This window comes from Diceros bicornis, chromosome 2 (genome assembly GCF_020826845.1).
Source record: "Diceros bicornis minor isolate mBicDic1 chromosome 2, mDicBic1.mat.cur, whole genome shotgun sequence".
Lineage (NCBI taxonomy): Eukaryota > Metazoa > Chordata > Mammalia > Perissodactyla > Rhinocerotidae > Diceros > Diceros bicornis.
Window position 1 is genome coordinate 57,349,079 of NC_080741.1, and position 13,686 is coordinate 57,362,764.

The 13,686-nt window shown below is 35.7% G+C and overlaps 1 protein-coding gene across 2 annotated transcripts in view; it reads left to right on the forward strand.

Annotated features, from left to right (window-relative positions):
- APPL1 (adaptor protein, phosphotyrosine interacting with PH domain and leucine zipper 1) overlaps window positions 1-13,686 on the forward strand; it is a 33,081-nt gene that overhangs the window by 12,111 nt on the left and 7,284 nt on the right. For both annotated transcript variants that reach the window (XM_058561609.1, XM_058561602.1), the window contains exons 6-13: window positions 1,042-1,083; window positions 1,618-1,676; window positions 5,395-5,541; window positions 6,451-6,533; window positions 7,276-7,434; window positions 8,533-8,721; window positions 10,773-10,815; window positions 12,108-12,164. In XM_058561609.1, coding sequence (XP_058417592.1) covers window positions 1,042-1,083; window positions 1,618-1,676; window positions 5,395-5,541; window positions 6,451-6,533; window positions 7,276-7,434; window positions 8,533-8,721; window positions 10,773-10,815; window positions 12,108-12,164 — 779 coding nt within the window. The remainder of the gene's footprint in view (window positions 1-1,041; window positions 1,084-1,617; window positions 1,677-5,394; window positions 5,542-6,450; window positions 6,534-7,275; window positions 7,435-8,532; window positions 8,722-10,772; window positions 10,816-12,107; window positions 12,165-13,686) is intronic.

Here is a 13,686-nt window from a genome sequence, read left to right on the forward strand (position 1 = left end):
TGAGAATGACAAGAAATTCAGTGTGGATGCAATGTTGGATGTCTTGGGGTGTAGGAGGAGACAAATCTAGAAATAGATTAGTTGGGACTAGATCATGCTAAAGATGTTGGACTTGAGTTTATAAGCAAAGAGAAGCCAGTGGAAGTCTTTAAGAAGTAGAGAGACACAATCCCTTTGTTTCTGGAGGGTGGAATAGAGTGGTTTGACGTCTAGGAGAATGGAGTAGGAAGTTGTGAGAGTCCAGTGAGGTATGACCAAGGCCTGAACTGGGACAGTGGCACAGGAGATGCAGCTGTGTTTATGGGCTGGAGTGGTGGGAGGTAGGGGTGCTGGCACATCTAGCAACCCCTTAATAGTTGATGGTGTTTTATTTTTTTCCCATTTAGGATTATTAGGTCATAAAATGAGTTTTATAGAATTGGCTTTGCTTTCTTATAATTTACAATCTCAGACAGTCATACAGACTTATTTACAAAATCTGTAGAATAAAAACATTGAACTAATGTATCAGTAGATGGTAAAGTCTTTAAATTTTATTTGGAATCAAGACTAGTGTATTTTAGAGATGGAGTTAATATTTGTGGTTGTGATCCTCGAGAATGATTGTTTCTAAGGTCAAGAAACAAGATCTCTTTTCTCAATCCTTAGATTGACTAAATGTCACAATCTTATAATGTTCTTTGTTTCTCATTCAGCATTTGAACTTTAATAGTTAATATCAAACAATGAATTAATAAGTTGGATTCTGGTACTAAGTCAGATATTTGCATATCTTAGAATGTGCAGTGGTTTTAAAATTTGTTTTTGTGTCATATCACTAATTTGTGGCAAGTAGATTTTCTTGTGGCATCACTGTTGCTAGTGATAGTAAATGTTCCATAGACTAGCTGAAACACAGAATAACTTTGTCACTTTGAATGTTGAAGTATGAAATATTATTTGGAGTTTTAATTATAGTTAAATGGCAGTTACTGTTTTCTAAACAAAATTTAAGATATTTCATAAATATGCTAAGCTGAAATTATTCTTAAACTTTTCCAGAAATATTGACGTTAAAGGAAGTGTTTCAGATTGCTAGTAATGGTAAGCTCTGAATACTTTACACAGTTATTTCTTGTAATGATGTATTTCTTTACCAACGCAAATCTGTGGCCAGATTCTATGTAATAATTGAAAAAAATGAACCTAAGTAAAAGTTTGTGAACATTATTTAAATGAATGTTAAGTTGCACTGTTTCTGCTAGAAGAAAAATTTAAAAGGAAATTAAATCAAATCTTGTGGTTTGCTATCTTCATAATACCTAAGGAAGTGGTATAATATTTTCTTTCTCTTCCTTGTTTTCCTATATATTCCAAATTTTCTTTAATGAACATTTTCTGTTTTTGTACTAAAAAATACTTTAAAAGACTTTTAGTGTATCACAGTTTCCTTTGAATTAAATGTTTTTACCAATTTAATAATTTTTAGGGGAAATTTGGCTGTGGGGACATTTGGGTGAATTCTTATCTTGCTTTAGTACATTTGTTGAGAGATGTACATGTGAAGACCATTCAAAGCATTTATAAATTTTGCAAAGTACTATTGTATTGTTGTTAAAAGTCATTTCTGTTTTCCAGATCATGATGCTGCAATTAACAGATACAGCCGATTATCAAAAAAAAGAGAAAATGACAAGGTGCGATACATACTTACTCCTTCAGTATCACAATTAACAACTATTTCATTGGGTGGTGTAGTTTTTCCTGTTAAAAACAGTAGCCAGCAGTTACTTTGCGTATTTTGCTATATTGCCATTAGTTAGTATTTCTTTCTAGTTTCAAAGCCTTTCTGATAATTGTTAATTATCAGAAAATTAATAATTGTCTCTTTAAGCAAAATATTTTTTGGCTGACAGAATTTTATAAGTAAACATAACTATTCCAAAAATGTAATTGATGCCCAGTATATAACATTGCCTCCTTTTGCTTTGTATTTGCTTAACATTGCATTTGTTGTGTTTTTATTTGACCATATATGTATTCACAAGCGTCTTCTGATACAGTAGATAAAAAGTTGAATTGTTACATACATACTTCAATGAAATTCTGTTATGAGGACCTCCTCATTTACAGAGAATATGTACATATGTTTTTTGATACTTCTTCAAGGAGTGAAATCCAGAAATATTACATTATATTTGAGGATAAATGCATTTGAGTAAAGAACAAAGAGCAGAATATTAACAAATTCATCTGGATGCTCCTTAAGATCATTTCTCTCTCAGCGCCTAATCCAGGGCTTGATGAGTAGACCTCTACTAGATGTTTGTGAGGGAGGTCATCTCTGTGCCTAGACATTGGTGTCTGCAGCCTTGGCTGCAGCTGCTAGTAGGCACACAGTGACCACTTGTGGAAATCCATGATTGAGTAGGATTTACTGTGCAACAGCTACTGTGACACAATAAAGGGAATGTTTCTCACACAAAGTTCAGTACTGCTTTCCGTTTCTAATTTTTGTTCACTAATTACTTGTTGGTGCAAATATTGATAAATTACATACCTTTTTAGACTTACATTACTTTGTTACTTTGCCTTAGAGAAGAAGGTAAAGGCTCTAGGTATGAATTTTGGTATATTTTACATTGCCTCTGGCTGTTCCAGGTATTTTTAAAAACATTCGTTTACTAATTTCATATTATTTAAAAAATGTATAGAGCACCTACTACATGTCAGATACCATGGGGGAACAATATGAACAAGCTTCACTCCTGCCCTCAAGGAGTGGATAATCCACATTTATCAAAGGCTTCCTGTGTGAAGGCATGTGACTGGACTAGATGCCAGAGTACAAGAATGAAGTGAATGCATGAATTTTTTGTTTTGTTTGTTTGTTGCGGTAACATTGGTTTATAACATTGTATATATTTCAGGTGTACATCATTATACTTCTATTTCTGCATGGATTACATCATGTTCTCATGTTCACCACCCAAATACTAATTACAGTCCATCACCACATACATGAGCCTAATTACCCCTTTCACCCTCCTCCCTCCCCTCATCCCCTCTGGTAACCACCAGTCCAATCTCTGTCTCTGTGTGTGTGTTTGTTGTTGTTATTATCTACTACTTAATGAGTGAGAGCATATGGTATTTGACCTTCTCCCTCTGACTTATTTCACTTTACATAATACCCTCAATGTCCATCCATGTTGTCACAAATGGCTGGATTTCATTGTTTCTTATGGCTGAGTAGGATTCCATTGTGTATATATACCACAGCTTCTTTATCCATTCGTCCCTGCGTGGGCATTTTGAATGCATGAATTAACGCTGAGTTAAGTGCAGTAATAGAAGTCTTAACAAAATGCTAGGAGAGCACAGAGAGGGCAGCAGTTAACTTTGGTGAATTGGGAAAGGTTACACTTTTAGGAGGTGACATTTGCATTGAAGATAAGTGGATGTCACCGGTTGGGACTGGGGAGAGGCATTCCTGGAAGAAGAACAGCCTTTGTATAAGCTCATGGTGGAGTCTGGAGAGTGTAAAGGTTAAGAGCACTGGCTCTGGAGTCAGATTGCTTGGGGACAAATGTCAGCTCTGCTGCTTATTTGCCTGAGGTCACACACTGGTTACTTAGTTTCAAGCCTGTATTTCTGTAACAAAAAAATGTAGTAGTTGTGAAGATGCAATGAGATAATGCAGAGTACCTGGCTTATAGCAAGTTTTCATTAAATTCTAGTAATAATTATGATGATGAAAATAGAAAGAAATCATTTCAGTGTATCTGGAGTATAGGATGTATTTGGGCATGTATGGCAGAGATGACAAGAAGTAGTTTGGGACCAGATTACTATGTTAATGACTTTGAAATTTGTGTTAGAGGGAGTGGGGAGCCACCAAAGGATTCTAAGTAGGTGAGTAACATCATGCAATTGTGTTACAGAATAAAAATACTAGTGGAAATGGGAAGGGGACAAGACTAGAGAGAATCCAATGAAGAGGTATCAGAATAGTTTGCAAAGACATTAGGAGAGTCTCGGCTAAGGTGGTACATTGAAAATGGAGAGGAAGGAATATTTTTGAAAGATGTTTCATAAGTAGAATTGACAAGACTTATAGTAGGAGGAGGAATCAGAAATGAGTTCTACAATTCTTAGATGACAGGATTGATCTTGGAATAATTAAGAGAGCTAAGAAGCAAAGTATAGGAGCAGGTTTGTTTGTTTGTTTTGCTGAGGAAGATTTGCCCTGAGCTAACATCTGTTGCCAATCTTTCTCTTTTTTTGCTTGAGGAAGATTAGCCCTGAGTTAACATCTGTGCCAGTCTTCCTCTATTTTGTATTGTGGGTCGCTGCCATAGCATGGCTTGATGAGTGGTGTAGGTCCGTGCCCAGGATCCGAATCCGTGAACCTGGGCCGCTGAAGCAGAGTGCACCGAACTTAACTACTACGCCATGGGGCTGGCCCCAAGGAGCAGGTTTTGTGGAGAAGATACTTTGTACATTTCTAGCACATTCACACACACACACACACACACACACACACACACACAAAGCCCAGCTGGAGAAGTGCTTGCTCTGACACTTGGGAGAGTGAGGGGCAGGAAATGAAAATTTGGGGCTCATTGGTGTCTTGGAATATTCTTAGTACTTGATTTGGTAATCTAAGGAAAGCAGTAAGAGAGAAGAGCCTAGTGCATATTACATAATAGGTGCTCAATAAATATTTGAATAGAAGAATTCAAGGGAACACACAAATTTTGTGTGTGTGTGTGTGAGGAAGATGAGCGCTGAGCTAACATCCATGCCCATCTTCCTCCACTTTATGTGGGATGCCGCCACAGCATGGCCTGACAAGCAGTGCGTTGGTGCGCACCTGGGATCCGAACCCGGGCTGCCAGCAGTGGAGCGTGCGCACTTAACTGCTGTTTCACGGGGCCGGCCCTGAGCACACAAATTTTAAGTGTTGGTGAAGGAAAGCAAGCAAGTACAAGAGAGGAGGAGCAGTAGGGGGAAAACCAGGAGGAGAGAGTGGTGTGCTGTGAACTGACCAAGGTCAAAGACTAATGTCTAAGCTAATACCAAACAATTGTCTGCCTTTCCTCCATGTGGTAGACTTTCTCTGCCATGCTTAGTTTAGTTATTGTTTAAGTTAACTAAGTTTACTTACCATTCTTAGTTATATGCAGAATTCTGCTTTTAATATGCATTTTTAAAATGAAGTGGTTGGTAGTAAAACAGGAAAACTATCTTATCCAATGTTTTGCAGAATTTCTAATATCTCAGAAAATAAGAAAGCTATGCACAGTTGCTGGTGATACACCTTTTTCCGTGGGTAGGCTCTTCCCCACAGCTACTGCTATAGATAATTGAAAATTAAATGAATAATCGTATTTTTAATCTTTTCACTCTAAGGTGAAGTATGAAGTAATAGAAGATGTCTACACTGCCAGAAAAAAACAACACCAGACCATGATGCATTATTTTTGTGCATTAAATACTCTTCAGTACAAAAAGAAAATAGCATTGTTAGAACCTCTACTTGGGTATATGCAAGCTCAGGTGAATACTGTACTGTGTTTGGGATTATAACTGTCCTAAAAGTTTTATATTAAGTTTGATATTTATGTTAAGTATAAGCATATTGCAAACTAAAGTCGAAATACTCGTTTATGCCTGTGTTAAAAAGTAATTTAAAAAATGTCATCTGAGTGCTATTTTAAGGAAGTTAGGGAGAATGGTTTTCCTTGCAAATGAAGATTTCAAATACATTAGGGTAAATGAAATCACTTACCTCGTGTTTAGACCTTGTCTGTCACAGCTGGGGACAGGGAACAGAAAGCTAAATGAACTCTAGAGTTATGCCTATTGCTGGAGTTGCCACTCACTCTTGCTTCATAATACGTCTGAAAGAGGATGGACAAGTTTGAATTTGTCTCATGTTGCTTTCATACTTCCTGAGTTAAAAATAATAAATGAACTCCAAAGTATCCCAAGAGGTGTGCATCAGGAAGGAGGCTAGAAAATTAAATTTGGGTAATGTAAGACGAGATGGTGGTCCCCTAAAAATCACCTTTAAAGAAATTTGAATATTCCTTCAACTATAAGTGCTTGTTATTCCTCAGATATAAAACTTATTTATCTTTGTAGTAAATATGAGATAGTTTATCCATATGACTTATTTGAAATGATTTAAAATTTATTTTCCAATTTTTAAAAATTACTTACCATATGCATGTATTAATATATAAAAGAATATACAGTAAAATTTAAGTCTAGTTTCTTCAGTGGCTTCATGCCCAGTAGAAGTCTTTGTAAACTACAACCTATTTTTACACAAATTGGAATAATCCTTTTTTTTTTTGCGTAACCATGTATCTTGGAGATTGTTTGTATGATTTACTTTCAGTATTTTTTCTATGTCTGTGCTTCTGTTGTTCATCCTCCCACTCCCACACCCTCTTGCCCCAGATAAGTTTCTTTAAGATGGGTTCTGAAAACCTCAATGAACAACTGGAAGAATTCTTAACTAATATTGGAACGAGTGTACAGAAGTAAGTGTTTTCTTGCTTAAAATTGAAAATGAAGTTAATGCGAGTGAAAAGTTAACAGCTAAATGCCATAATCTAAAAATATTTACCATTTAGTTTCCTGAGGGGCTATTTTCCCTGCCAGGAGAGTGTTTCTTGCATGGCTCATGGATGCTTCTTGTTTTTTTCACCATCTTTTCCATAGAATCTGAACTCTGAATTTCATAACAGTGTCAAATCTGATGGTATTTTATTGATTATAAACTAGATTTTAAGTCTGAATATAACAGAAACATAATAGTAATTATTCATAGGTGAATTATTTTCACAATTACCTGAATTGTGGGGGATGGATGGGAGATTACTAATTAAATCTTGCTTTCCAAGCCATGAAAGCTTACAGAGAGAGAGAAAGCGGTTCTAATCAGGTTCAGAAGTCTGAGCAGTGATGTGGTCAATCTGAGGTATGGAGGGAGAGGAAAATGATTGTTGTTTTAAAGGCACAGGACAGAGCAGTTTGAAAATTCCTCCAAAGTCAGACATTCAGTGTGGCTTCATTAGTTTTTGAATTTAGTATTGTTTCCAGAATATCTAAGTTTCAAATAAAATGTAAAGTTGTTTCACTTGTTCATGTTACTGTAAGCACTCATGCCACTGCTCCTCTCTTTAAGAAAATTTATACAAAACAAATATACCAATAAATGTGATTGGTAAGGAGTCCTTTGTCCGTTGTGGCTGGTAGTAAGTAATCTGTTCTCTGTGTTAGTGTTCGCAGGGAAATGGACAGTGATGTAGAGACCATGCAGCAGACAATAGAGGATTTGGAAGTAGCCAGTGACCCCTTATATGTGCCTGACCCAGATCCCACGAAATTTCCTGTTAATCGAAACTTAACTCGAAAGGCTGGATACCTTAATGCTAGGAAGTAAGAAAACTATTCTTATTTTCATATATTGTATATTATCTAAGGTAATAATGGGTGAATATAATATATAATTGATGTTGTCTGGCAGATTGTTGTGATTTTACTAAAAGTTGAATCTTTAGTTAGTGGTATTAGTATTTATGTCAACTTTTTGACAGATGGGGTATATCAATAATTTTCAGAAGTAAAATTCTATTTTGATATTTACTGAATAATTTAGAATTATTTTAAAAAGTGAAACCAGAGTGTCTGATTCCCCACAAGACTGTCAGCTCCAGGAGGATGCTCCTTATATCCCCAGTGCCGAGAACAGTGCCAGCCACATAGTAGGCTCTTAAATATTTGGTGAATAAGTGAATGAAATGTCCAGTTTAAAAAAAAAACAGAAAAAAAGGAAGAGCCAGCCCAGTGGCGTAGTGGTTAAGTTTGCACACTCCACTTCGGCAGCCCAGGGTTCATGGGTTTGGATCCCGGACATGGACCTACACTGCCGCTCATCAAGCCATGCTGTGGTGGTGTCCCACATACAAAATAGAGGAAGATTGGCACAGGTGTTAGCTCAGCAACAATCTTCCTCAGCAAAAAGACAAAGATTGGCACTGGATGTTAGCTCAGGGCCAATCTTCCTCACACAAAAAAAAAAAGGAAACCAATTTGAGTTTAAATAAATCTAGCATAACATGTGAATTTACTAAATATCACTTATCATACTTTACAATATATGTAATTATACCATCAAGTCAAATTTTAGTTTTTAGCTGAAGGTAGGATAAAGCAAGTTAACCCTAGGAGTAAAATAAATTCTTTTGTTTTGAATTTATTCCCTTGAAGGTTGAATTATATTTTATGGAGCATCATTATAACAGCTGCAATTTGATATTTCCAGCCTTGTTTTGTATACACACACACACACGCACACAAGTGGATCAGCATACATGAATTTATTTTAGAGACTGAAAAATTGATATTTATATTTTCTAGGCACCTTGGTGCCTTTTTGCAAGCTGGTTCTTTGTGATGTACTTTATTTTATGTCTGGCTTATGATGAAATTTCAGGTATGTTGTTATTTAACAGTGAATGTACTTTCTTCATTTAGTAAAACAGGCTTGGTGTCATCTACCTGGGACAGACAGTTTTACTTCACGCAGGGTGGAAACTTAATGAGTCAGGCCCGTGGGGACGTCGCGGGAGGCTTGGCCATGGACATAGACAACTGTTCAGTGATGGCTGTGGACTGTGAAGACAGGCGATACTGTTTTCAGATCACCTCTTTTGATGGAAAAAAGTTAGTATTTTTTCTTACTATTAATAATCTGTAACATTTTAAACTACTGAAATGTAGGATAATTCCTTTTCATTGAGACATTTCATAAATATTTATGTTATGTATTAAGAAAATTTTCTTTTTAATCTTGTAGAAATGAGTTGGATTTTCCTTTCTGACTTGGTTAAATGATGTCTTAATATTTTGAGGTTGTCAAAGCAAGGTCATATGGTAAAGACCTGTGGTTTCGTGTTAAGAGACTAGTCACTGAAAATCCTGGGTGGTATGGGGAAGGCAGCACAAGTTAGTGGAAAAAGTCCCAACCTTGGGATCAGAAAGTTAAAATTCTGGAACCACTACTTGCTGTGTGGTCTTAGACAAGTTACATAACCTCTCTGAGCTCCATTTTTCTACATGTAAAATGGGGGGAAGGGGGGCCATCATACCTACTTCATAAATTGTTAATGAAGAATAGAAAGCTAACGTATGTAATGTACCTAGCATGTAGTCGTTGCTCACAGTAATGTTATTTTTAAATATTAATCACATATTTCTGATTAATTATTTAGTCCATTAATGTTTATATGCCGTTTTTAAAACTTCTATTACCTTTGCATTAAATGAGAATTCATAGAGTAGCCTTTAGAATAAATTTTTGAAAAGCACAGAAGAATACAGAAAGGAGTATGAAAAAAAGCTATAGTCTCACTAAACAGAAGCAACAATTAACTTTTGGTCTGTTGTCTTACAGTTTTTATTCTAAATACATTTTTAAATAGTTGAGGAAATACTGTATATGTAATTTGGATCTGCATCCATTTATTAAAAACATTTCATAATGGCTACATTATAATCCACTTGAGGATGTACACCGTAATGTTTAAAAATTTTCCTAATGATAGACGTTTAAGTTATCTGCAATTTTTTCCTACTTAACTAAAATATTATTATTTTTGTGTGTGTGAGGAAGATCAGCCCTGAGCTAACATCTGCCAATCCTCCTCTTTTTTTTTTTTTGCTGAGGAAGACTGGCCCTGGGCTAACATTCGTCCCTATCTTCCTCCACTTTATATGAGACGCCGCCGCAACATGGCTTGACAAGTGGTGCATCCGTGTGCGCCCGGGATCCGAACCTGCGAGCCCTGGGCTGCCACAGTGGAGTGCACGCACTTAACTGCTTGCGCCACTGGGCCAGCCCCTTAAAATATTATTTTTGATTTTTCTTATTGTTCAGGAGCGGCTCCTGGGTTCCCGGAAAGTCAGTTTTCCCCTCTATTTATGTACATTAAGATGTTATGGCTGGCTCACTGTCTTTTAGCAAAACGGTTAATTTCGTATTCCTTCCATAAACATATAATGAATGCCAATTACTGTGTGTCAGTTATCATGCTAGATGTTGGGAATCTCTACGTTCATATGTCAGAATTACCATATTGTTAATATGTCACCACAAGTAATTACATTTTTGTATTTTCAGTGTTTTACTAATGCTTAACATGATTTCCCATTACACGTTCCTGGTGTGATTCAAAATTAGTAAAAATTATTTTTTCTCTAACTCTTAATTAAATACTAACTCTTATATAACTTATAACTCTTATATACTAACGTCTATAGAAAAGCTAAATATCCCCATGTTAGTGATTAATATATTGGAAATTTTTGTTTAATTATATTCAAGGAGAATAATCAATAATAAAGGAAAATTAGTGTTTTCTATTAGGATCACTGATTTATATTTGAAATATATATGATAAGTGTCAAAAAGTTGAATTGTACTGTCTTTGTTGCGATGTACCTCTGTTACAGGCTGTCTTCTGAAAAGCAGCACCTGTTTCTTTTTTGGTACATCTTGGCATAGATAGCCAAGGTCAAGAATTGTTAAAATCTGAGTCCTGATGCCTCTTTGGTGGTCTCCTTTTCTGAAGATACTGGTTGGTTGTGTGTTTTGGGGTTTGTTTTTTGAACTGATTGGTTTTATATGTATCTTCAAAGATAAAAAATTTTCTCAGATCATGTTGAAAGTACTTTAAAAAAATGTTGAGGGTCAAATTTTTTTTCTTTTTTTTCAGATCTTCAATTTTGCAAGCAGAGAGTAAAAAAGACCATGAAGAGGTAAAATTTTATCTAGTTAATTTCTTTAGCAACATCTTCAGATATTTTTCTGATGACAAAACACATATTAATGTGTTCATCATAGAAATTTGAAAAATTCTAGTTAATTAAAAAGTTTTTTTTCATACAAGTCTATTGTCCTTAAGCAACATTCTTAAGTTTCACACAAAATTTTATAGCAGGACTTTTAAGGAGAGACCTTAGAGATTATCTCTTTGCTGTCTTTTTAAAGGCTCAGATTCAGAAATGACCTTGTGACTGTTGCTTTCTGGCAGGCTGTTAGTATCATGAGGTGACAGTTTAATTTATTCCCCTCTCTCGCCAACCCTCTGAGACAGTATTTGTTGCATTAAGAACATAGTGGCAGCAGATGTAGCACTGTAGGAAGCAACTCAAGCTTAAAACCTTGGGGAAATGAAAGACAGAAAAACAAAAATTTGGGAGAGTCTCTTCTTCCTCACGAGTCTTTTGTATTTGGTTCCATTTTTACTTCTAGTACACCAAATATGGAAGGTAAGTTACTACCAAGGACGGACGCTTCAAAAACTTTGTCTTGAGAAATAGTCTTCAATGAAAACATACTATAGGTTGATTTTGAGACATTTTATCTGGTATTATAATTGTCTTGGTAAAAGACAATGTTAAAAGTTATGTAGAGATCTACCTTTATTTACTTCTCGTAGAGAAGAGTAGGTATTAAAACTTGCTTTTGGTCGCTGAGGAACACAGACAAATGTCTGCTCTCTGCAGGGTTTATCAAACAGAATATTAGTTGAGTTTAGTGAGGCTCGTCAGGCACTGGAATCCTTGAGAGTGAAGCAGATGTGGAGCAGAGAGCATTTTCTATGTTAATTATTTATGAACCTGAAAGAAGGGAAGTATATGAAATATATTCTCCAGGAATGTATTTAGCTCTTAACTTTTTTGCATTGGAGTCAATCATCATATCTGAGTCTAGACTGTCTTGTTTGATGGGGATTATGGGGGGAAGTGATATAAAATGATAAAGACAAATTATAATTTAACATGATTGCTATGTTTTTTATTTCCTTGTATGAAATAAATTTGAGATTTAAAAATAATAAACCTGTTCAATGTTCTGTTATACTGTACCCTCAAATATTATACATATATATGCTTATGTATATAGGAGGGTATTTATCTTATAAGAAAGATTATGTGTTACTTCTAATGAAACTTCTATTTCAGTTAAATATTGAACATTCTCTTTTAGAAGAGAAGCATTGTAGAAAAAAATATTAACCATATTTTTCTGTTTTTTTCTCTTGCAGTGGATCTGCACAATAAACAACATATCTAAACAAATATATTTAAGTGAAAATCCAGAGGTAATATTTTTATTTTATAGTATCCAGATCTAGCAAAATTGAATAATTCTGTAGTTTATGCGGCTTTTATTAAGTCATAATTTCTCAAGTTCTGTAATCTTTTAATTTGCCCTTGAATGGGTAGCTTTAATGTATCATGTATGTAATGAATATCTGGTCGTCTTAGAACAATGAATTATTTCAAAAGGTACTGAAATCAGTCAACCAACAAATATTTACTGGGCATCGACCTTGTGTTTAGTGCTGTGTTGAGCACCCTGGAGAAGGGGAATACACAAGAAAAATAAGCCATGGCTCCCTCCAGAACCCTATGTATATGGGAAGACAAAGCTAACACTTTAAGTAACATTTCATATAAAACAGTATGTAATTGAAAGCGTATGGCAATAACTGAAAGCTTAAGATTTGAGAACATTAAGATCAGTCTGGACTTTAGTTTTAGAGGAAACTCTGTGGAGATGGTGGAAACCTGAGCCGGGTAGGATTTGTCCATGTTTTGAGGAAAAGAGAAGACATTGCAGATAAGAGAATAAAAACAAAAGTAGAAATGCAGAAATAGTATGTTTATGAAACTAGTAGTGTACTTGGAGTTGAAGGTTCTTGTTGGAGATAATAGAAAACTGAAATGTGCATACAGATAACCTGGGGATCTTGTTAAAATGCATATTATGATTCAGTAGGTCTGGGGTGAGGTGACCTGAACTCTTAATTTTGCCAATTGTGCTTTGAGTAGCAAAGGTATCAAACCAGATAAACTCAGCAGTGTACATGTAACCATAGGTGCAGTCCAAACATACAGGCAGAACTCAAGGGTGCAGAGAATGCTGGAAAGAATCAGGTGGGTCCATACTGCAGTGTAGTTGGGAAGAGACTTGGCTTAGGATAGGAGCTGTCTGACCTCTGCCAGTCTTGGTGGGCCCAGCTATGCTGTGAACCTGGGCGCCTCCCAGGGCCGGGCAGGGGCTGATGATTTCAGTTGAGGCAGAGCAGGGCTAATTTCTCTAGGAAACCCTCACCCTTTTACTTCTTAAACTGTTGTTGGTGTAATGGTTGATTAGATGGGAGTATGTGGGGACATGTAGGAGTCCATTATCATAGTTCAGGCATGAACTGAGGGTCTGAACAGGCTGGTAACTGAGGGAAGAGAGAAGAAGTAATAAATCATAGAAACCGGTAAAAAGAAAGTGACTGATGTAAAGGATGAAGGAACTGACCTATGAAAAGGATGAAGGAGACAAATTAATTAAAGATGACTTCCGGGTTTTAAGCCCAAGTGAAAGGAAGAACAATTTGGAAAAGAAGAGGACTTCTGTTTTTATCATAATGGCTTTGAGGTACCAGCCAAACGTGATTTAGATGCCTAGGAAAAAGTTTTGAACCAAAGAAACAAAATCTCATGACTTCTAAAATATTAGTAATTTCTGTTAGTTTTATAATAATCTTATGAGTTTAAGAAAATCAGTGCTAACTGTAGAGAAGCCTTTTGCTTTTAGTAACTTGATCTGCCAGTCTTTTCCTTTCT